General features: G+C 28.0%; 2 protein-coding genes across 2 annotated transcripts in view; both read left to right on the forward strand.

The window, feature by feature from the left end:
• The first annotated feature begins 5,245 nt into the window (after positions 1–5,245).
• Positions 5,246–18,875, forward strand: LOC122270200 (echinoderm microtubule-associated protein-like CG42247). Its single transcript, XM_043046727.3, has 4 exons — positions 5,246–6,171; positions 13,305–13,518; positions 15,507–15,624; positions 18,589–18,875. The coding sequence occupies exons 1-4, from the start codon at positions 5,711–5,713 to the stop codon at positions 18,657–18,659; spliced, it is 864 nt and encodes a 287-aa protein (XP_042902661.2). The 5' UTR covers positions 5,246–5,710; the 3' UTR covers positions 18,660–18,875.
• A 1,715-nt stretch (positions 18,876–20,590) lies between these two features.
• Positions 20,591–23,311, forward strand: part of LOC107451876 (echinoderm microtubule-associated protein-like CG42247) — a 40,155-nt gene continuing 37,434 nt past the window's right edge. The window contains exon 1 of the mRNA XM_071182553.2: positions 20,591–20,643. The gene's annotated coding sequence lies outside the window, so the exon portion shown is untranslated. The remainder of the gene's footprint in view (positions 20,644–23,311) is intronic.

Raw genomic sequence — 23,311 nt, forward strand, 5'->3', positions numbered from 1 at the left:
TTTTTTACTCTTATATGTATAAAACCAAAATAAACTAAATAACTCGTTTTTTTCTTATTTTCTTTTTTTCTTCTTTTTTTTAAATTATGCGATATTTTAGGAACGAAATTTCTTAAGATTAACATTTAAAAATTTCTAAAATCACGATTCTAAATTTTTTTGCTAGAAATCGTATTAACAAAAAATTATTAAATAAGAAAAGAAAATAGTTACTTCTAAATCTGTTGTTTGACATTGGATCCAATTTACTATTTTATTAAAATTCGTATTTTTTAAAGGTCGACCTTTAAAAAATATTTATTTTTAATAAAATGGTAAGTTACAAAATTTAGGGAGGAAAAAAAACTTAAGCATAACTTTCTTTTCTGTTCTGAGATTCTCGGTTAAATATCAGCTAAATTATTCTAAAGACATTCAGTTATATTCATTTGTTATGGTTAAACTAGCATTATTTGTCTTTATTCAAATAATATTTCAGATTATCCTAATGAATGCGATTAATTCTTCAAAAATTATTCAACGAATTTATACGACATACAAAAAAGAGAATTTCTTTCGAAGGACTTTTGCATAATTTATTTGCATACAGAATGGTAAATCATAAAAAATAAAAATAAAAAAAAATAAAAAATATCCGGCGTTAATCTGAAAAACAATTTAGAGTATTTTGAAATTAAAAATTCGTTCAATAAAAACTGTTTAAAAATATCTGCATCGTGTTAAACTACTAACACGAATTTTGTAATAAATTTAAAAAAATCATGAATAATCCTTATGGCTGGACCGACAGCAATGAAATTGTGTAACTAAAAGTTCTAACATCCAAAAGTTTCAACTACTTGGTACCCTTGTCTTCTGAATTGGATTAAATAAAAGAAGGTAATAAAAAGACCGGAATATAAAGAACGGAGACTTTTTCAATAAAATCGTTTTTGAATTATTACAAAGCTGCTGATAAATTAAGATGCAGAATTAAGAAAAACCTTTATTTATTTATTTTTTAATTTTTTTTGTCCTCCCCCCCCCCTTACATTATCTGTTCTAAATATGCCAAGACAAAAAGATATTTTAAGTCCTATAACATCGAAATATACTAGAAAATTTTCATTTATTTTAAAAAATAATGTAATATTTTAGGAATAAAAACTTCCAAAATCTCATTTTTTTTTGAAAAATTTTTTGTTAGAAATTGTATTGAAAAAATGCTTGATTAAAGAAAACTTTTTAGCCATCTCTTAAACTGTTGTCTGACATTTGAACGCTTAAAAATACTTGTTGTTAGTAAAATGTTAAATTAGAAATATTAGGAAGAAAAAGAAAAAAAAAAAACTTGAGCATATCTTTTTTTCTCTGTTTTGAGATTCTTTTTTAAATATTAGCTCTTAGTATTTCTAATTATGTTCTTTTTTATTCATTGGTTATAATTTTACTAGGGTTTTTTTGCTTTATCCAAATAATATTTCAGATTATTCTGATTAAAGCAATTAATTCTAATTCAAAAAAGTTTTTTGCAAATTTATGTGTCTCGTAAAAAAAAAAAACTCCTACGAATAACTTTTTCATAATTTATTTACATACTCAATCGTAAATAAAAATAAATGAAAAATAAAAATAAAAACCTTCGTTAAACATAAAAAAGAATTAAAAATATTTCGCGTTTGAAAATTTGTTTAATTAAAAGTATTAAAAATATTTGTATCGTGGTAAACACGGATATGTAATATAAAAAAAATTAGGAATAACCTTTATGGCAACATTGAAATTGTATAACTAAAAACTCTAACATGAAATCCTTCGATGACAAATAAATTAAGACTACATGGCACCCTCATCTTCCGAGTTGGGTACAATGAAGGAGGGTAATAAAAAACAAAAAATTAATTCCAGTGAATTTATTACCAAATCTAGTTCAATAAGACACAACGATTAAGAATACCATTTTCTAAAAAGAGATAAATTATTAAATTTGAAAAAAATATTGTATTGTTTAGTTTTGCAAATTTTAATTTATCATTAAAAAAACATTATGAAAAAGAAGTCAAGATTGTTTTTGCTAAAAAAAAAAAATAACGATTAAATTTGTTTATTTTGTAAAATGTGTAAGTTCGAAAAAAAGATAAGTCGTAACAAACATGAAAGAGAAAAATGGAAAAAAGCAGTTTTTTTTAACCGTTATGCAATTTTTTTTTCAGATTATTGAAACTAACAATTATTTTAAAATATCCTACTACGTAAATTAGCAACTAGTTAACAAAAAAAAAGAAAAAAATTTAGCAAGTTTAGGGTTTATTTTGTGAATTCTACCTTTTTATTAAAGCTTATTTATTACACATTATATTTATACTTAACGCACCTTTAAAAAAGGTTTAACTAAAAGGTTTTAATTGTATAAAGTTACTCATTTTATCGATTTGGAAATAAGAAATAAAATAATTATAAATAATGGAGAATAATGACACAATCATAATAAATAAAAAAATTAATAAATGAATTAAAATAAACATAAAAAATAAGAATTAAATTTCTTTTTTAAATATACTTTTTTAAATGTTGACTATTAACGAGATTTGAACACCGAACCCCCAAGTCTAGCAATTTCTTGCTTTCTATCACGTAACAATTACTACGCCACACAATTTCAATGGAACCTTAATTTCCCCCCTCCTGGGCTTCCTAATTTGCCTGTGATTATTTCCTTTGCTACGATTGTATAGTATATTGAAATATAATATCTGGTCGAGTTTCAAAATTGTGAATTCTTATTATTATTAAAGGGAGATATGGAGTCATTTATATGCTTAGTAAATGAGCAAAAATTTCTCCATTTTCCAGCTATTATTCACTTTTATAAAAAAGAAAGTAATAATTTAAGAAAAAAGAATATTTTATTTACTTTGCAATATTATAAAATAAATAAAAATTAAAAATATAATTTTTGAAGTATTAACAAGTATTAACAACCACTCGGGTTGTGCAATTTGTTGTTTCCAATCATGTAACACTAATTCACGCCACACAAGGCTTTGCCGTGTGTGACGTGAAGTGCTTTTAATTTGTTAAGTGCTTTTCTGCGCTTTTTCATTAGAATCATATTTTGCCCCCTCCTGGACCCCTTAATTTGCCGATAATTATTTCCTTTAACACGATTGTATGATATATTAAAATATAATATTTTGTTGCGTTTGAGGTTTATTGAAAATTATAGGTTACTAGTAAGCGGAGATATGGGGTCATTTATATGTATAGTACAATGAGCGAAAATCTCTCCTATTTTAACTACTACTACTACTTTTTTACTATTTACTACTTATTTGCAAATATATAATTATAGTTACACGCGCTTTATTTATGTTATAAACATGAATCAGATATATTCACTTATGAAATTAGATTAGAAAATTTTTTAAAAAATACTGAATTACTTTTTTTTCTTTGTGGATTCGGATTTTTAAACTTCAAAGTATGGGGATCAGTCTTAATCTGGAAATTATGGTGGTTCTAAGAAACTACAAAAGAAAAGACACAGATGAAAATTTGGGTTTCTTAATTTTTACTTAAGTATTGGAAACGAATAAATATTCATTTCCAATACATAAGTAAAAATTAAGTTGTATACGTAAAAATAAGTTTAAAAGATTCCGCATAAATATATAAAACTCTATTACCTTAATTTGTCTCATCCTCGACTTTGGCTTTGAAACCCACATAGCATCAAATTAATTTGTTCGGGGAAGTAAAGGCAGCCAGTGCGCAACAGTGACTACGTTGAATATAATGGACTGTTACGTAGGTACTTAATTCTTTTCTCCAATGACACTTTAATTCAAAAAACAGTTTTAAGTAATTTATTACTCATTCTAATTTGAAAATGATTTCGCAATTTTAAATTTTGAAGCATAATAATTTCTGCATGCTTTGAAACAACGTAACTTAAAATGGAAGAAAATAGGAAACACCCGCGTTGCATTCTTAAATATTTTCTCGCTAATTCACTAACCAAAATCTAAAATCATTTTGTTTACTGGTTTCCGTGTAATACAAATTCAACCATACTGCTCTATGTCATACGTTTATAAATGTATGTCATTCTGAGGAGAAAATATTGAACATTTCCAAAATTTTTCAATCGCAAGCCGCAAACGTTTTTTAATATCGCGAGATTTAACATTTTCCATTATTATGGCGACTGTTCATATTTTGATACCGTAATTTTTCTTATGTGAGATTATTTTTCAGAATTTTTTCTCTTGTTTGTTTAGTTTATACTAGGTTATTTTAATTGATACTTTTAATGTCTACTGTGAGTCTATACTTTTTATTATCGACTCACATTACCATGACATTGAAGAAGAAAATTGTATCCCCAATCTGAATTTGAATCAAAATAATTAAGAAGGAACTAAAACGTTTCAATAAGATTTAATAAAATTGAAAACTTTACAAGCTAATTAAATCAGAATTTTTGAATTAAAAAAAAACGCTTCTTTTGTCCTTTTAAAAGCAGTATTTTCTCTTATGGCATGAATTTGTCAGGTGATTGATCTTCATAGCCTTGAACCCTGATGCCGTGCGCTTTTCTAATGCATTCACAAATATCTGCTCCAACCGTCAACAGTTATTTAAATTCCATTTTGCCGGAATTATTAATCAACAGATATTGGTATTAATTTTTTTTTCAGAAAGTTATTATTAGAAAGAAAAAGAAGAAAAAAACGGTTTATCATAACTTAGAATAATGGATTTGTATGGCGCTTAAAATCTTTTAACTACAGACATTGTTTTTGTGCTTGCATCCAATCGAAAACATTTACATGAAATCGTCGAATAATAATTAATTATTTCTCCTAAGTTTAAAAGCACTCGTTAATCACATTGATTTAGTAAATTTTTAGTTTAGAACATAAAAGAAAAAAGAAAAAAAAGGATATTGAAAATGATCTTCTAGAGAAAATATATAGCTGCAGTTAATTGTTAATGATAAAGTATTATGAATAGACGCATTTTATATTTATTTAAAAACGGAATTACTGTTACATTTTAAGTTCACATCGATGATCATGCTTATTTTTATGCAACATTTAAGCTTCGTAAACATCTGCTTCCTGCAACAAATCTTTAGTTAGTCACGCAATGGAAATTCTCGTTTATGCATATTTGTTTGTATCACTATGGAAACAGGAAAACATGCGATATTGTACACAACTAGGGAACATATAAACTGTGTAGTAAACTCTTAAAAATTATCAGAAAGCAAAATTACAAAGCTAACAAATAATGAAGATTTAGAATAAAAGAGAAACAAAAAGGCTTCAGTTTTACATACTGTTCGATTGAGTCAATGCCATTTAAGCATTTATTTTTCAGTATAAGTTCAAGAGCTTGATCAAAACTTTCAGAAATAGACAGGCTGCGTTCATTTATAATAGTGAATTTTATTTTCTCCCTATCCTTTATACATATCCCCTAAATAGTTTTCGAAAAAATATGAATTATTGTGCGAAGCGTTTTGTTTACTTTACCTACAGTTTAAAGACACGAATTCCCTTTTTTATTACTAAAATATCCGATGAAAAATTCATATTCACATCTTATATCTGTGGATAATTTTTCTATTTGCATTTTCTAAATAATAAATAATTTGTGTTGTTAGGTCTTGAGATTCAATCAATTTAGATTTAGTTAGATTTAATAGCGGAAAAATTTCGCTAACATGAAAAGTGCTTCGATATTGAAATCATCGCGATCTCTGGATGACTTGGGTGATAAAAAAGCGTTTGATGTTAAAATAGGATACAACCAACGGAAAAAGATACCCCCTTTGGGAACTTCGGATCCAGCCCCAAAAGCCTTATTTGTGACCATGTACAGAAATGGAGACCAGTATTTTCCTGGTATTAAAGTGAGCATAAGGCCAGGCAAAGACATGATGAATATGGCTGGTTTTTGTGATTACCTCAGCCAACGCCTGGCTATTCCTCAAGGCGTGAGATACATTTTTGATTTAAATGGGAAAATTATAAATGATTTACAGCAAGTGAAGGACGGTGACTCGTATGTAGCATCAGGTGTCAAAACATTCAAAGATGAATCTTATGGAAGATTAGCTGTGTTACGTACTAGTATGAGACCTAACGCTGCACCAATGCGCCCAGATGATATGCTGTTATATAGGTAAATAATAATTTTTTTAATGCATGTTTTAAGTCATCCAATAAAAATAAAGATTAAATGTATTCAGTATCATTTTGCATCATGCTGTAGCTCGGGGCCAACTCATGATCGCCAAAATTTACTGCAATCAATTGAATTTTCTGGTACTTATCACTTTTAGTTTTTTCTTTAGAAAAATAACCTCTTTTTACAGTATTCTAAAACTGTACAGTTTTGGTGTAGTTTAAGTAGGTACAAAATATACTAATGCATAGTACCTATAATCGTTTATTTGGGATCTATTGAAACTACATCTTATGCCATAATAACAGTTGTGCAGATTACCAAAAATAATTAAGAATTATTGGTGTCAATAATATGACGAATGAATAGTATGACGTCATAATATGAATAGTATGACGAATTTTTACATTTCTCATAAACATATCATAAACGAATTAGCAACATTGCTTAATCAATTTTGCTTCGACCCACAGCCTCTTTATTAAAATATTTTTATTTTAATTAGTTCCTATTACCAAAATCAAAACATCATTAGCGTTAAAATTGATATTGAGATTTTTTTACTTTTCCTCGAAGGGAATTAGTATCATTTTTCCATTAATTTTGTATTTTAGTACATAGCTTTTTTTTTGTTTCCATCAATGCTTATTACTAGAATTAGTAAAGGATCATTGGCATCGATAATAGTTTTGCGTTTTATTTTACACGTTTCCTAAATTAATAAGTACTATTTCCCATAGGTTTGCTTTTAATAGAAATTTTTTTTTTAAATTTCAATTAGTACTTATTACTAAATTTAATAAAGCATCATTGGCGATTTTTTAGTTTTCCCCAAAACGAATTAGCACCATTTCTCCATTAATTTTATCTTCTATTATATTGCTTATCTTTTTATTTCAACTATTACCTATAACCAAAATTAACGAAGCATCATTGGCATCAATAAAAAATGACGATTTTTTACGTTTCTTCTAAACTAATTAGAACTATTTCTTTATTAATTTTTACTTTTCAATACATATTTTTTTATTTCAATTTCGACTGATTTTAAATTATTTAGTTTTACAGAAGCACGTTTTCAAAGCATAACTATAAAAAATTAACGGGGGGATAGCTTTAGAAATACTGATTCGGAAATGTTGTCTATCCGTGATTCTATGTTCATCTTGAACATTGAGTTTATCTGACATAATGAATTAAAAATGATTAAATGTTAAAGAACGTGCAATAAAGTCCAGAAAGCTATAAGCTAACAAACATCACTGATGTTATCTTAAAAATATTTCGAAAAAAAATCGTTTGTAGTTTAATTTTTATCAATGGCGGTTTCTAAACTAATGAAAAAATTCCATTTTTCAAAAATCTCTCCCGAAAGATTTAATTAAAAGTTTTGGATGATTTTCAGCATCGGGGACGAGAATTGTCCCATTCAAAAAACTCTCCAAATTTCGGGTCACTAGCGTAAGCGGTTGTTAAGATATAAGAGAAACAGATACACAGACAAACTCTTCATATTATTATTATTAATATACTAGTGGGCTGCGCCCCCTGCTCGCTAACGCTCGACAACCCCCGAAAATTGCTACGCAATCTTATATGGTTTGCTTCGCAAACCAAGCTCGCTTCGCTCGCTACTAACTTAGGGACATTGCAAATGCACAAAATTCTAAGAATTCAAAACAATCATTCAAATCCATATAACAGCTTTTTCTTAGCAAAAAATTACATCTTTTTAGTAAATACTAAGTCACTAAAATAAATTGGAATTCAAATAAATGACATGTAATTCGTTAAACCTATTAGAAATGTGCTTTAGTATAAAATCTTAAGACAAAATTTCTAAAACTGATATCTCTTTGAAAAGGTTAAAATTTTGGCTATTAATTAAGTATATTAAAAATTTAAATAAGTGAATTGCAATGGAGAAACCTGCATAAACAAATAAATTCTAGTAAAACAAATAAATTCGTGATATAAATCAAAAATCGTCAAATAAATTCGTTAAGAAAAGCGCTTTCGACAAAATACTAAAATAGAGATCTATCGACAAAGACTACTCACTTCTGCCTAGCTTATGCTCTCTCTGGTTACTTCAGTTTCCGTTTTTAAAAGCACTATATATTGAGCCATCTCAGCTAGATTTGGCATGTGACATTTTTAGCGGCAATCATTGGTTGATTTTCTAGCATTGCTATTCGGGGAGTTGTAATGAGGCTTTTCTTTGTCGCCGTGTAAGAGAAATATATATATAGATTTCAGAATTCTTGATGAAAATGAAGTAAAAAGGAATGAAAGTCAGTGGTCACGAATTTATATTTAGGAGATGAAAAATAAAAACGTTCTCGAAGTCTGGTAAATTTCCAATGAGGAAGGCAGAATTTCTAATTATCTATTCTATTTTTTTTATTCTACTGATCTATTCTAAGTTTCATTCAGGAAATCAATCAGGTTCAAATATTTTTAATCCCACCTTTCTCGTCAATGCTTCTTCTGTTTTAATAACATATTTCTCGTTTTTTCGCTTAAATATTAGATTGCTACCCAGTTGTGAAATATTTTGTCTTCATTATGGAAAAGGATTCTAAAAATGTATATTAAGGAAGGTAATTAGCGTAACATCCTGCATAAACAATCTTGATAATAATCTATATAATTTCTAAATTTAATGGTTTTTAAGACAGAACCGTGGTAGCTCAGGGGATAGAGCGCTAGCGTCCCAAAGAAATGACCCAAGTTCCAATTCCAACGATGGCTGGTCGATACGAACTCTGCTCCCAGGGGGCAGCAACCACAGGGCTGACATAAAATATTTTCTGAAATAGTCAGATCACGGGAGTAAAATTTAGAGTTTAAGGGTTTCCTCGCCATGTCACACAAATACGAGTTAATTCCTTCAAAAAGTCCACCATGACGGTTAGTTTGTCCCAATGTTTGATACAAGAGTTCCTCTGTCTTCTGGGTTGGATTCAAAATTACAAGGCTGTGGAGTTGATCATCAATAGTTTATTTTACCCAAAAATGGGTCAATTGTGCAACGACAGTCATAAAAAAAAATCTTTGAGGCACGCGTGTTAGTGTTTTTTCACTGTAGGTGCTTCATTCCGAGCATAGAAATATTTTTTATTTCATAATTTAAAATTTTTCATAGAAATTCAAAATTAACCTTTTAATTTTATTGGAATTTGCTTTTGAATTTTAATTGATTGATGAACCGTGAATCTGTTAGGTTGAACAATGTTACATGTTAGCAGTCCCAAACATGCAGGTCCTTTATTACGGCCATATAATTTCTTGGTAAATTCTTACTCATTTAATTTATGTCACATAATAATATAAATTACGGTTAAATCTTCAAAATATGTAAGTGTTTTGAAAATTATTGTTGGCCTCAATAATTGACTTCCAATACCAATGCTAAAATACTGATATCTTTAAAAATATTAAGTCACTTTAAGAGTAAAATGCACGATTGGAGTTAATTTGAAATTATGGTTTTGTGGTTTTTTAAATTTATGCAAAAAATTTTTTTTGACCTGGTTTTTAAGGAAAAAGAGGTATCAGAATTGAGTGTATAACTTTGCTTTCAAAAATGTAATATTGATTACTTCTTTATGGTGCATTCCCAGCTCTACATCTATCTACTTCTCAAATATTAGTAAGCCATGGTGTATTCTTTTGGTTTATTACAATCAAAATTTGAAGGATTCAGTTGATATCAGTTGCATAGTGATATATTAGTTTTTTAAAGAAAATTACCCCTATTTAATGCTTAATAATGCCAAGTTTATAAACTGACATATATCCTAAAAATTTATTTTAACTAAACGTCTTGAAATAATTTTTAAAACGCATTAAAATAATGCAAAACATATAAATATTACCTTTTTGCTTTTATGTTTATTTTTTAATGTTAATGAGAAGCCTAACACAAGCAGCTGATTTAGGGCAGAACAATCTTCCTTTCATATTTTTGTGGTTTTAAATCCAACTCAGAAGACATAGAAACTCAGCCAAGGATAAAAGTAAACTTGCTAGCAAGGCTAACTTTTTAGATGAAAATTAGCCTGCATTTTTGCTGCATGGAACGACATCCCAGGTTAAGCTTGACCCTTTATAAGGTTCTGATGTATAGTTTGACTGATAGTTATAAGGCTCTAATGTATGGCTTGATTGATACTTGTAAGGATCTAATCCACAATCTGTCAACCTTTGGGAATAATTTAAATTGACAGCTGAACCAGGAGCAATATGCGATTAAAACCAGCCCATCGGTTCTAATCTAGCTCTCTTTTGGCATAAATGTGGACCTGGATCCCTTAGGGCTTATGATATATCAAGCACTAACTATAACCATAGCCATCTTTCCTAGTTTACAGCTCTTATCACAATAAAAAGAGCTTCCTTAAGATTTTGCTAAACGTTCTTAGCAATTATTTATTTTCTTTTTCTTTACTCTTAATTATAACTTACTTTACACAAATGGAAGTCAGCGTTGTATGAAAACGAATGATTCAGAGCAAGGATGCAGAAAGTATCAGAACCCCCAGCAGTAAGCATATTTGAAAGGCAAACTAGCTGGTTGACCGAAGGTCACTAATAATAATATAATTAGCCTGTGCTGTAAATTTCTTTCTTTAAATTAATTTTTACGTTCCATAATTAAAACTTGTTTTAGAATGTATTATATATTGAGAGTTGCGACTTTTAATGAGTTATTTGTTCTAAATGTAATTTCCAAGTAGCAACTGTGAACTGTTTATAAAAAAAGTCATTAAGTGTATAAATTTTTTTAAAAAATGTCTATAAAAAAAAGATTCTCAGGATGAATACAGTGTTATTTTTTTAGAACTTTATTTTCAAAAAAGTACCATCATTCATTTGAAAAAAGTTAGACAAAAATACTATCTAATGAATAAGCGAAACGAGCTTAATTGCGAAATGATCCGAAAGAACTTGCGAATTAATCCAAAGGCAGTTCTTGAGGTTGGCAAGCGCTGTAAGCAGTGGCGAAGTCTCCTTGCTATTAATTATACTGAAAATAAAAAAAATATTATTCAGTATAATATAAGAAATAAAATGCTAATGAAAAATAATTTAAAAAAAACTAAAAATACTATCAATAAAAATAATATATTGTTTTTGCGTAAAATTACCTTTGATTATGGGATAAAATAGAGCAAAAAATATTTTTTGATTAGCTCAATTAGTTTTAGAAGTATGGCGGGAAAAAAAACTTTAAAGAAGCTTCAAAATTTTGACCACTTACCTGACTAACTCTTGGAATCAAATTTCTACTAGGTGCCGTTCTTACTGTTTGAACAAATAAAAATCCAATTTCGGAGAGAAAAATACATATTTTTTTTAAACAGAAGTAAGATTTTATGTTGATCGTGTAACTTAAATTATTCTCTATAAGAATTCATTACCATATTTTAGGTAAAATTCTTTAATCACTAAGATTGCATAGTACTTTAAAATTTGCCCCTTAAATTAAAAAACACTCAAGGCATTTCGTTTACTATTTTGTCCAGTGTTTACGTTTAATATCATTCATAATTAAAAACTGTTGGAAAAGCATTGAAGACCATCGATGAATGCTGCATAAAATAAGTTGGATCATTTTTTTTTCTTTCAATTTTATTTCTCAGTTTCATTGCAAATATGAAGATTAACGAGATCGCTTCAGTTCATGCCAGGCAAAAATGTTTACTAAACTATAATATCCAGCAAAAAACAAATCAAAATCTGTTGGCCCAGTGGTAGAAAATTATCGGCAGCCACCAGCTGAAATGCCGTGTTGGCATACCGTTTGCCGTCACTTCCATCTGAATAAAAATGGCTTGCCTGCAGTCGAGAATTAACAGTAAATGACCAGCGATTGACCAGCACTTTCGAAATCTGAAATTTCTAACTAGTTAACGAAGGAAAAGTGTAAGTGATTGTTCATTACTGTTCGATGTGTAATCAGCAGATAGATTGAAATCACTTAAATACTGTTCTAAAATATGGAGTGTTGTAACTATTAGTTTTAAATCTGATTGTAGAACGTGTCTATTCTTTCATAAATGCCAAATTTTTATTTCACAGTTGTCATAAAATAACTTTTGATACCTAATCTACTTTTTATTAACAGCATCCATAAATGTGCAACTGCTATTATCTATATTTATTTGCTACGTGAACCTATTTAGAAGCAAATAATTTTTATATTTTTAAACACTACTAGCTTGCAAGCTTTTATGATAGTAACTGCTATATCAAAACCATCTAGTGTCGCTTTCTATGCCTTCAAGTCCTATAAGTTTAAGTAGTCGCATAAGTCAAGTCCTATAAGTATTCCTATACGCTTAATTCTTACATTATGCAGGTTGCGTAGAGCTTTTAAAAAGTGCTTAAAGGTGCTTATTTTCGATTTTCGTTCTTTAAAAGCCCTTAAAGGTGCTTTTTTCCATGGTTGTTTTTAAGAAGTGCTTAATTTTCCCTTTTTCGAAATGTGATATTTTTATTTACCATGCTGATTTTCACCACAAATTATGCAAAAAACAAAACATTGTTCCATTCAACGTTTTCACAATTAATTCAACCCCAATCTTTTTCGGAGTACCGTCGGTTTGTAGTGTTTGAAAATACCCTTTGTTTTACATGTATGATGAAATACTTTCAGGTCCGCATTTGCGTATGCTGAGCTGGATTCAGTGGTAAGGAATTTTGACTCTCATGTGCAACCCTGCTGCATTTTGCAAGAGATTCACAATTTCAGACTTTATTTTCCGTCCTCTGTAATAGAATCGAAAAATCTCTCGAATTTTTGATGATTACGGGGACCAACTAAACATTGTCAAATTTTTTTTTCTCTATTAGTGATAGAAAATTTCATTTCTCTTGTTAATTTCATCGTTTGTGACGCACCATCGTCTTCGTCACTGTAAATAAAACCGGATAAAATCATCAATTGTTAAAAACTTGCCAACCCTGTCTAATTATGATGTTTTTCAAAGTGCTTGAAAATATTTCTTGAGTGCTTGATTATGGGCTTATTTTTTGTTGAAAAATTCGGCTACCCACCCTGTTATACCTACATCTATTTTTAAATCTTTATTTTTGAAGCTGTTAATTTTTCACACTTTCAGACAACCTCATCATCCAACTCCAGAAGGAATATCTTTGCCTGGATCTAGAGAGAGCTGCGTAGTTACTGTTGTGAATAAGAAAGAACCAGCCAGAAGAAGTCGCGTTCTCCTCAACTTAAAAACGAGACAAACTTGGGAGGATGTTCTTAAAGATATGGGACAATCAATCGGGATGAGAAAAGCATCTCGACTACTCACACCCTGGGGGGCAGAAGTAAGTAAAGTGAAAACATTATACTTTTAGCCAAATATTTTCATTCTGTGTGACCCAGAGTTTTGATTACTTCATCTTCGTGACTTAATAGAAATATTATGCTTTATTGATTTTTGTTTCTATGTTTCATTGTTTTTTATTTTTAAGATTATATCTTATTGCCGCCTTTCGTTAATATTTTATCTTTACGAATACATTTCATTGATTTATGTTCATAAAGCAATTATGCTGTTTTATTATTATCATTGTTATTATTTTCGCATGAATTATTTTGCAGAGGAATAGAGCAATAAAATTCAAGCAATAACTAAACCAATTAAAATGAAAAATGCATAATCAGTTTTGCAATATTTATATACTTCAAACGCTTTTCTACATGTGTAATAAACCTGTTATCCGGGCAATTTAATTTATTTAACGATTTCGCTTAAAATTTCCATTTGAACGGCTTGAAATAGAGAAAAAAACATATATTCTTTTAATTGTTATAAAACATTTGCTTGGAATAATTTAACTTTATTTAATATAGCAAAGTAATAATTTCCGATATGCTTTTTTTTCCCTGAAAATATTTGTTTATTATTACAAAAATAATTGTAAGGAAGTATTTACAATGTTAAAATCAAAAATCAGATTTATTTTATCACATCAATTTTAAATGATCAGATCTATTTTAAATGTTTCTATATAAACGACTGAATATTGATAGAATTCGTGTGAATGTGAAATGATGAGCTGGAATCGATTATGATGTGTTAAATTTTACTCAAAAAATCGAAATCACTCAGTGTTATAAACTAGATACTAGAGCCTGGGGAAACATAATCGGAAAAAAAGATAGGAAAATCAATTGGAGTCCGTTAATATCGAGGATATTATGCTCATTTAGGGAAAGCAAACCTCGTTAGGATGTAAAGTTAATTGAAATTAATAAAAAAAATAATTCTCTTTTTTAACTTAATGGTTTGAAAAAATAATTTCCCTACCTAGTATTTTTTTTAAATTATCAATTAATTTTATATATTTTTAAGACTTTTAAATTTAGATTTGCATTACTATTTAATTTTTCAACCTACAATTATTCAAGGGGCCTGAAGACATCTAATAATTATCAGTAATTTAATTGGAGTAAACCCTTTTCTAAACATTTTTAAGCCAAGCTAGTTTTTTTAAACTTGAAACGGTTATTGACAAATTCGACTTTTTAAAAATGTATAGTTATTCTGTTTGAGATTAATCATCTGTTTTCATAATGGATTAAAGTCATAAATTCTATAAATAAAATAAAAATAAAACAAATGTTATAAAAAATACCAGTTCTCAGCTAAAGGATTTATCAATTGATTTGGTCAATGGTGCATACATGGGCATTTTTTTTTTTTTTTGAATAAAATATTATTTTTCATGCACGAACTTGTTTTTGTGTCGTAATGAATGTAATTTAAGCATGTTTCAATAAAAATATTTAATTTTATAAAAATTTCTATCCTTGGTCTGAAATAGGTATAACATTATTGACTTAAAATGTCAAAATTTTGATTCCTTATAACAAAAATGTCCAAACTTTTTGGATTATCTCCATTTAATTAAAATATTTTAATAAAACAACTTTTTTTCAGTATTACTCAAAAAATAGTTTTTTTTAAAAAAAAATAAACAAAAATATGTATTTGCAAAGTTTTTAACTGAGTTTAGTGTATACCATGTTTAATAGTAATCTTCATGTTTTAGAGTTTCTAAGAAAAGGTTATACAAAGTTAGAGTCATACAGATTCCCCTTAAAATAAATATTTTTGAAATTGCAGATTTTTCAAAAAAGTACAACACGTTACAAAAGTACAATAAATAGCTTTGATTAAGATCTTTCCAAGCATCGTTAAAACTTCAAAGAGGATTTCCTTTTGAAATCGTAGGGAAGGAAACTTCTTACTTTTCCTATTGACTACATACTAAATGATTATTTAAAATTCTAACAAATTGTCTTTCAGGTGAGAAGTTTTTCGCATCTAAAGAATGATTTTGGGGACGTTGAAACGTTTTATTTGGATTCCGCTTCTGGAAGAAGAGGAATTCCTAGAAGAGCTAATAGCGATTCAAATTTGAAAAGTAAAGTACTGTAGAAAATGAATTCTATCGTCACTTATCGTGGTGAATTTATGTTTAAATTTTTATGCACCATTATCCATACGCACATAATAGAATCAGTGTCTGTCACGCAACAATAATCATAACATATTTTCTATCATTTAAAAACTAAATCAATACTTTATTTAATAATTTTTCAATAAATAAAAATAATTTTTATATTTTCATTCAACGACCTTGACATACGAAGGGAAAACAATCTATTCCTAGATTTTCGAAAACCGTGAGCCCTTTGTCGAAGATGTCTTTTATATTATACTTTTTTCTGACTCTCTAATTACAAGCAGAAATATATTATGATATTATGGTAGTCGAATTACTGAAATTTATTTTGTTGAAGCTCAGTTCTTGAACATTATAGCGCGATGCATATAACTGAGTTCAAGATTTTATTTAAAGTAGATAAAGGAAAATTTTATTTAGTGACTCTAATAGCAGCTGAATTATTGAAATTTATTTCACTGAAGCTTAGTTCATGAAAGCTGCAGCGAGATGCATAAAAACGATCAAGCGATACATTAATGAAACAATACCAATTTTACGATATAATTTTTATTAATTTCTCTTTTCATTTTCGTCAGCAACAGTGCCTAATATTCTATTTTCATCAATACAAACAATCATACATATATATATGTATATATATATATATATATATCGATCTTCTATCACTTTTGACTATTAAGTAAAATAAGATTTTTATTATCAAATATCAAATTATTATCAAGTTCTGGTTCAAAGTTTTGAGAAATAGGAGAAAATAGTATATTTTTTTAAACTTTTGTACTTTTCATATTTCACTAAGAGCTTTTTGACGAAATCAGATAATCTCTGATAAAGTGGTCTTACATTTGAAAAATTTTCACTAATGTGTCATAGTTAGATTTTAATATTTTTTTTCCTAAAAATAATTTTTTAACAAGATTGCATATTTTACATCGAATTTCAATCTACCCAAAGTAAGAATTCATTTTTACTGTTTTACTTATATATTAAACAAATTTTTTGATATACATTTCTAGCAATGTTTTAATGATTCTATGATTTTTATTTAGTTAAAGTAGGTAAAAATAAACATATTTTCCATCAAACGTGTCTTAATTTAGGTAATAGTTGAAGCAATCGATTATTTTTTAGACATGGAATTGTACCATCAACTTGAGATTCTAAGTCATGCAAATAAAAGGAGCGAGGAAGACATTGCCGGAATGGTTTGGCCAATTTGGCACGAGTTTGGCTTGCAGCATAGACTAAAGGAACCTTATTCAAAAACAGCCCAATTTTAAGAAGGTTCTCATCTTCTTTTTTGTCTTTCATAAAATTGCAATTAAACATACCTACTAAGTGAATTTTAGCTATGCTCATGTCCTTTTTACAGGTATCATCTTCGAAATTCCGGAAGATGAAAATTACGAATGTCAATAAATTTCAATGTAGAAGATTTCATTTTCGATGATTTCAAATTTTTATACGTTTATCTCTTTTTCCTTGCTATATTTTTTTAACAGATTCTACTGCATAAATTGTTAAAATTTGCAAAATTCAATAATTGCAATCAACTGCTTCAATTTGGATAACAAAGATTCAAATTTTATATAATTCATTACAGAGTTTTAAAAAAGTATATGCTCTTAATATTTGAATTCGAATGTTACGATTCTTATACTTAGGATGCTTCGAAAGATTTTCTTTGATAAATATATTTAATTAAAAAGAAACATTACTTATAAAATTGAATTATTTTTCATGTATTTTTGTTGCGTAATTTTTGTAGGTACTGGTACATTTTGAGACAATGTTAATTTTAAAAGTTAATCATATTTTTGGAGAGCTCGGCGAAAGCTGTAACAGATTTAGCTACTCAGGGTGCACCACGTGAAGGCCTGCTTCGTTACACCCGGAATATTTTCAACGAATTAGTTAGCTTTTTCTATTATTACACCATGTCTATTTTAATATGTTTGCAATATTGGGCATCGCGAAATTTTGGTGTGATTTTTTTTTCTCATTAGAAAAATTTTACCAAAATCAATTTTATAGATAGTTGATTTAGAAATTCGCACTTTTCTCATAGTGGGTAAATAAATGATTAAAAAAAAATTAATAATAAATTTCTTGAAATTTTTTTTTTAAATTTATAATTAAAATAAAAATTCAAAATATTTCTACTTTTTTTAACATTTTAGAAGATGCATGACTTTAAACTTATCAAATCTTTTTCAGGTTCACGCCTTTTTTTAAATGATTGGGAGATCAGTAACGATAACTTTGTAATAAATTATAAAGTTGTCTTTCTTTTTTTCTTAATTTTTAGTTGATAAAATTCATATTTTCTGCTCACGTGCTTTTTATTTTTTGTGCAAATTTTAGTTCTATTGAACTATCTTAAGCCTTATCGATTAAAACGAAAAGGAGGTAAACAAATTTTTTTCAAATTTTGTTTGCAAGTTAATCACTTGAAACATTTGGAACTTATAAAATCCAATTTAGAAATAATGTACTTTAAAAATATCACCTTACTTCTTTTTTTGTCTTAAGTTATAGTTTTTGGTCGATTTAATTTTAACGCTTTCTCTTTTGCACTATTACAATAATGACAAAACTGTAATAAAAGTTTCGAAATTATCCTTTTCACTTTTTATTAAGAAATGATATTTGTCATAAAATTAAGAATTGCGTACCGGTACAAAGTTATTTATCTACCGAGTTTTTGTCTTGCACGTTTTTTTATTTTATAAATTAAAATAATGCTTGAAACAATAAATCAAATATTTACTTTATAAAAGCAATGGTGAGATATTTCTCACATTAGTTACATATTGATACCTATAAAGTTAAATTAACTTCAAATACCACTTATACATAGCGTTTTTTTAAAATTTAAATCATGTCAAAATGCTAAAAACTGTTCATTTATTTCTGCAGCGTCATCTCTGGACAGTACATTAAGGATTGAAATTCCCGGAGGCTCAAAACGGCGATGGTCACCCGAGTGAGTTCTAATAACTGAAAAGGATTCTACAATTGCCAAAAAGAAATCCGTAATGAAGCGGTCCATAAGTCAACAAGTCGAACCTGCCGTGTCAAGCTTCGGGAGGTTGGAATAGTTTGGACACAAGAAACCGTTTATTGTGGCTTTCCATGCTAATGATTAGAAATAAAGCATGCCAACTGTCATTTTTGTTAAATTTTAATAAATAAAATTAAAATAACTCTTTGTGATTATTCTTCACCAAAAATTGGACTTATTTTGCACTAAGTATTAATTAGAAGGAAAAAAAACATAGGTTTGAAAATCAAATTATCTTAAATCAATAGTTAATGAAGATTTAGAAAGAGAAGGAAATTTGTAGATTTGGGGTTTATTTTAGTGTATTGTTCTTCATTATAAATTACAAATGATTCATTATGCTCAATACATATTCTCGTCACTGGTAATCGGGGTAAATGAACCTCCACTGATCCATTTCAGTATTCCCAATCAAAATTCCCTAATTTACAGAGCAAAAAATTCCGTATCAAGTGAGGGTGCCAGTACTTTCTGCCGCAAAATCGATTTTTACCGAAACATGTTACGGAATAAAAAAAAATCTGATATGCTGTAATTTTTGCAGTATTGATTACAGTAACATCACTCGAATTAAACTAAAGTTCCTGTAAAAATTACGGTAAAAATGGATTTTACGGCGGATGATGGACACAAAGTGTTAGTAATTTATATCGTCATTTGTTCCGGAATTTTTGGCAGTGAACACTGATTATTTTCTTAAATATTTAATAATTTTCCTTGAAAGAAATTTACTCAACGAGTTGCTATTTCTTAAATTCAAGTTTTATTTATTTATAAATTTTTTTTGTTCATATATTTGTAAATTCATCATTCTTTTCCTTGCTGTATTGAAACTATTACTTAACTCGCATTATGGAATCCGAAAAAAAGAAATTATGGAAAATAATAAAGTAGTAATAAAATAAGTTAAAATGCCTGAAAGCCGTTGATATAGATGCCAATTATTGAACTCAGTTCGATTGTTTATTGACTTATGTGTGCTTTGGCATTGCTGATATTTGTTTATAATACCGAAACGCTTGTCTGCCTTTTTAATTTTTTTTATGCGACTTAATGCGTTTTTTTTTCTTCATTTTTTTATAATGCACGCTTTCAAACACCTCCAACTGAAACGAAATACCATGCCACATAAATATAAATTTATACGCATATAATATTAATTATGAAATTTCTATAACAACAACTTAATTAAAGCTAGTGCTAAATCTTATTTTCTTTGCCTATTGAATGTATCTGAAAATTGCATAACAGAATTTTCGGAAAATATAACTCCTTTTTAAATGTTATCTGAAAAATAAATTTATACAGATTTAAAATATAAATAATTAGTCACGGAAGAAATATACGCCGAAAGTAATACTATTAGTAATTATAAAAGATAAAACAAAATATAGGAGACAATTTTTTTGCAAAAAGTTTTATTATTATAGTGCTTTATATAACACAGCTTTTTTTTTATAAATACAATTCAACATGACGCTCAATCGAATGTTTTTTTAGTCCCTTAAGACGTCTTGAAAGGAAACTTTCATTCCCAGTTTCCATCAATATCATTATTTTTTTCTTCATACAGTTACTAAATTAAAATGCTGACGCAATTATTTTACCAACATTTGTTTCTTTTTTCACTTGTTTGAATAACCCAAATTCAATCTAAATTAGTTACGAATACATGTTAGGCGCTTTAAAATGACAGCAATAGAAAACACAGAACAAACAGTTCAATGGCTAGTTTGAATGGTTTCCTTAGGAACTATTTTTTTTTCTGACAAGTTTCGTGAAAACGTCCAAAGACCGTGACAGTCACGAAAGGTACCGAAATCAATACAATTTTACTTCATCAAATTCCTCAGCATTTCATTTAACGATGAGCATGATATGTTTATAGAAGCATTCAGATTTTAAAAAAGGTAATACTAATTTGTTGATCCTCTGCATTCACTCTTAAACTATTTCCTTTTAAAATTCATTCTGTAAAAAATAATCATTTTATTGTGGAGCTCTATAATGATAAGCCACATTTTCAAACTGTTCAAGGGAGCGTATTTTGTTAAAGCGCTTTTGGTTTCCAAAACTTCTATGTAAACAATAAAGTGTTTATATGCGTTATGCTAGAAATTTCTGAAATTGGCAAAAGACCAATCTGGAAAAAATAATAAGGAACAGTTTGATATATAAAAGAAAATGTGGCTTATCACTATATCGCTCTAAACCCATTTCATTCCTATATTTTTATAATCAATGCACTATAAAAATGCTATGAAAACATTTTGATTTCTTTGTATTATTGCATTTTGATATAACTAGCATATCCTTACACCATCACCTGAACTTAAATAAAAATACAGGCTAAAATACAACTAAAAATACAGGCTAATGGGCTTGATAGACAGCGCCTCTCCACTAGAAATGACTTTAAAAGCACATTGCTTGCTGAAAGCCTTTTTTTTAAATATAATAATTTCACATAATCAATATTTTAAATTTAGGAATAGCAGCATGTGTCAAAGATTTTCTCATAATCTAACTTGTTTCCGAATCAGAAATTGATTTTTTTACATTAAAAAGTTACTGATAATTTAATTTTTTTAAACCCATTTCCTTATATGGAGATAAAAAAATATTTCAGTAAAAACAATTATATTAATATTCTTTAGACTTACATATAAAAATAAAACGACGTTCAAAATCTAATGATTTTAATAAATTTTGTTTAGATATTTCGTATTTCGTCCAAAAATTACAGGGATACTTTAACTAAAAGAAAAATATTTGCAACATGGATTTTTTACTAATAACTTTCTATTTAATTTTCTTGCATTTAAATTGAACGTATAAAATACTTTTTGAAATAGAAATGTGACTTTCGCGAAAGTACAGTGTAAAAAAAATCCGATGAAAAGTACCGACACTCTGGTAGCCGGTACTTTTGGTCATAAAATCCACTTTTTAAGCAAGGATACGGAACAAAAATCTGATATACCGTAGTTTTTGCAATAATAAGTACCGTAAAATCACTGAATCACTCTAATAAAATAAATATTACTGTAAAAAAATTACGGTATTATATTTTAGGATAAAAAAGGATTTTACGGATGACGCACTCAAAGTGCTGTTACTTATACCGTAATTTAATCCGGAATTTTTTACAGTGTAAAGAAACAATTTAGTTATTTAATCTTATTTTATTCCTGAAAGGAAAATATTTTCTTTAAAACACTCGTTATGAAACAAAAGATACGTTATAAAATTAATAATGTTGTTCATTTTGAAGTAACCAAACTGTTTTAAAAAAATCTTTTCCAAAGTATCGTAAAAAGTGTACGAATATAATCAGATTTTGAAGGCTTCTAAATGGGGAAATGTCCCTAATTTGCAATGTCGGATTCAGTGGGGGGGGATCATAGGGGCCTCCCCAAAAATTTAAAAAAAATTAAAATAATATTTTTTTTTAATAGTTTACAAAAGAAATAAAATATTTTAAAAACTATTTAAGGGGGCATAAGGGGGAATCGGAGTCTATGACCCCCCCCCCCAGGAAAAATTTCTGGATCAGCCCCTGCTAATTTGACTCATACATTAGCTGTGCCAAGACATAAAACAAAGATTCTTTAACATATATTCTTATAACTTTCCTGTGCATTTTTATTTGAAGAAAAAAAATTACGTATAATATTATATGGAGTAATTCTTGATCCATAGATATGAAGATTCAAATATTCGAATTGACTAAACGACAAAACCAAATTAGCTATGACGCAAGCCTAAGCAATGTAATAATTGACACATTCACTTAAAAAAAAAATTTTTTTTTTTGAATTACTTTTACTTTAGCAAGTAGGCGAGGATAAAATCTAAAATATAAGCATTCCTGAATTTTTATATATCAGATATTCAAGTATTTTCCCACCAACTTTAGATTTTTTAATTTAAAATTGAGTACTTTAAGAGAATATCCAAATTTACTTACCTTCCGTAAGCTAAGATTGCAGTAATAGATAAGGTGGGGCTCTCAAACTATGAAACATTATTATGTGAAAATCCGATCAAAAATTTTCGAGTGTAACGCTTTTCATATTGTACTACATTGCTTATTACTGGAAAAACTAACCACGATAGTTTTACGTGAGAACAAGGGATGAAAATTTTTAATGATTTCAGAACTTAGTTTATTATTTTAAATATAGTTTTGATTCATATCGCCTAAAGTTGTATAATTTTTACTAATTTGACGGCTGATATGTTTGATGAAAAATGTAATCTTCATAGTCTTTTTGTTTTGATCTAATATCTTTATTCCGAACAAAAGCTTGTTCCATTTTTGATATAATTTATTTCTACCTTTAGACACATCTATCAGGTTTCTTTGTAACAGCTCAAATATTGCTTTATTTTATTCATCTAACATTATTTTTTATTAAAGTAGCTTCAAAGTAAAGAATTGTTATTAAAGTAGCTTCTTAAATTATTATTATACATCTTTCGTTTCATTCCCGTCAATACGCGCTTCGAATGTGAATGTGAATTTGAACTATTCACATATTTATCTCAAAAGTAAGTATTTTAATAACACATAAT

Source organism: Parasteatoda tepidariorum, chromosome 3 (assembly GCF_982258835.1).
Source record: "Parasteatoda tepidariorum strain Cologne lab strain chromosome 3, Ptep-v5.0, whole genome shotgun sequence".
NCBI classification, from domain to species: domain Eukaryota; kingdom Metazoa; phylum Arthropoda; class Arachnida; order Araneae; family Theridiidae; genus Parasteatoda; species Parasteatoda tepidariorum.

Coding starts and splice junctions, on each gene's coding strand:
- LOC122270200 (XM_043046727.3), top strand. CDS start 5,711: ATGAAAAGTGCTTCGATATTGAAATCATCGCGATCTCTGGATGACTTG. Junction 6,172..13,304: donor GATGATATGCTGTTATATAG/GTAAATAATAAT, acceptor TCACACTTTCAG/ACAACCTCATCATCCAACTC. Junction 15,625..18,588: donor TAGCGATTCAAATTTGAAAA/GTAAAGTACTGT, acceptor TTATTTCTGCAG/CGTCATCTCTGGACAGTACA.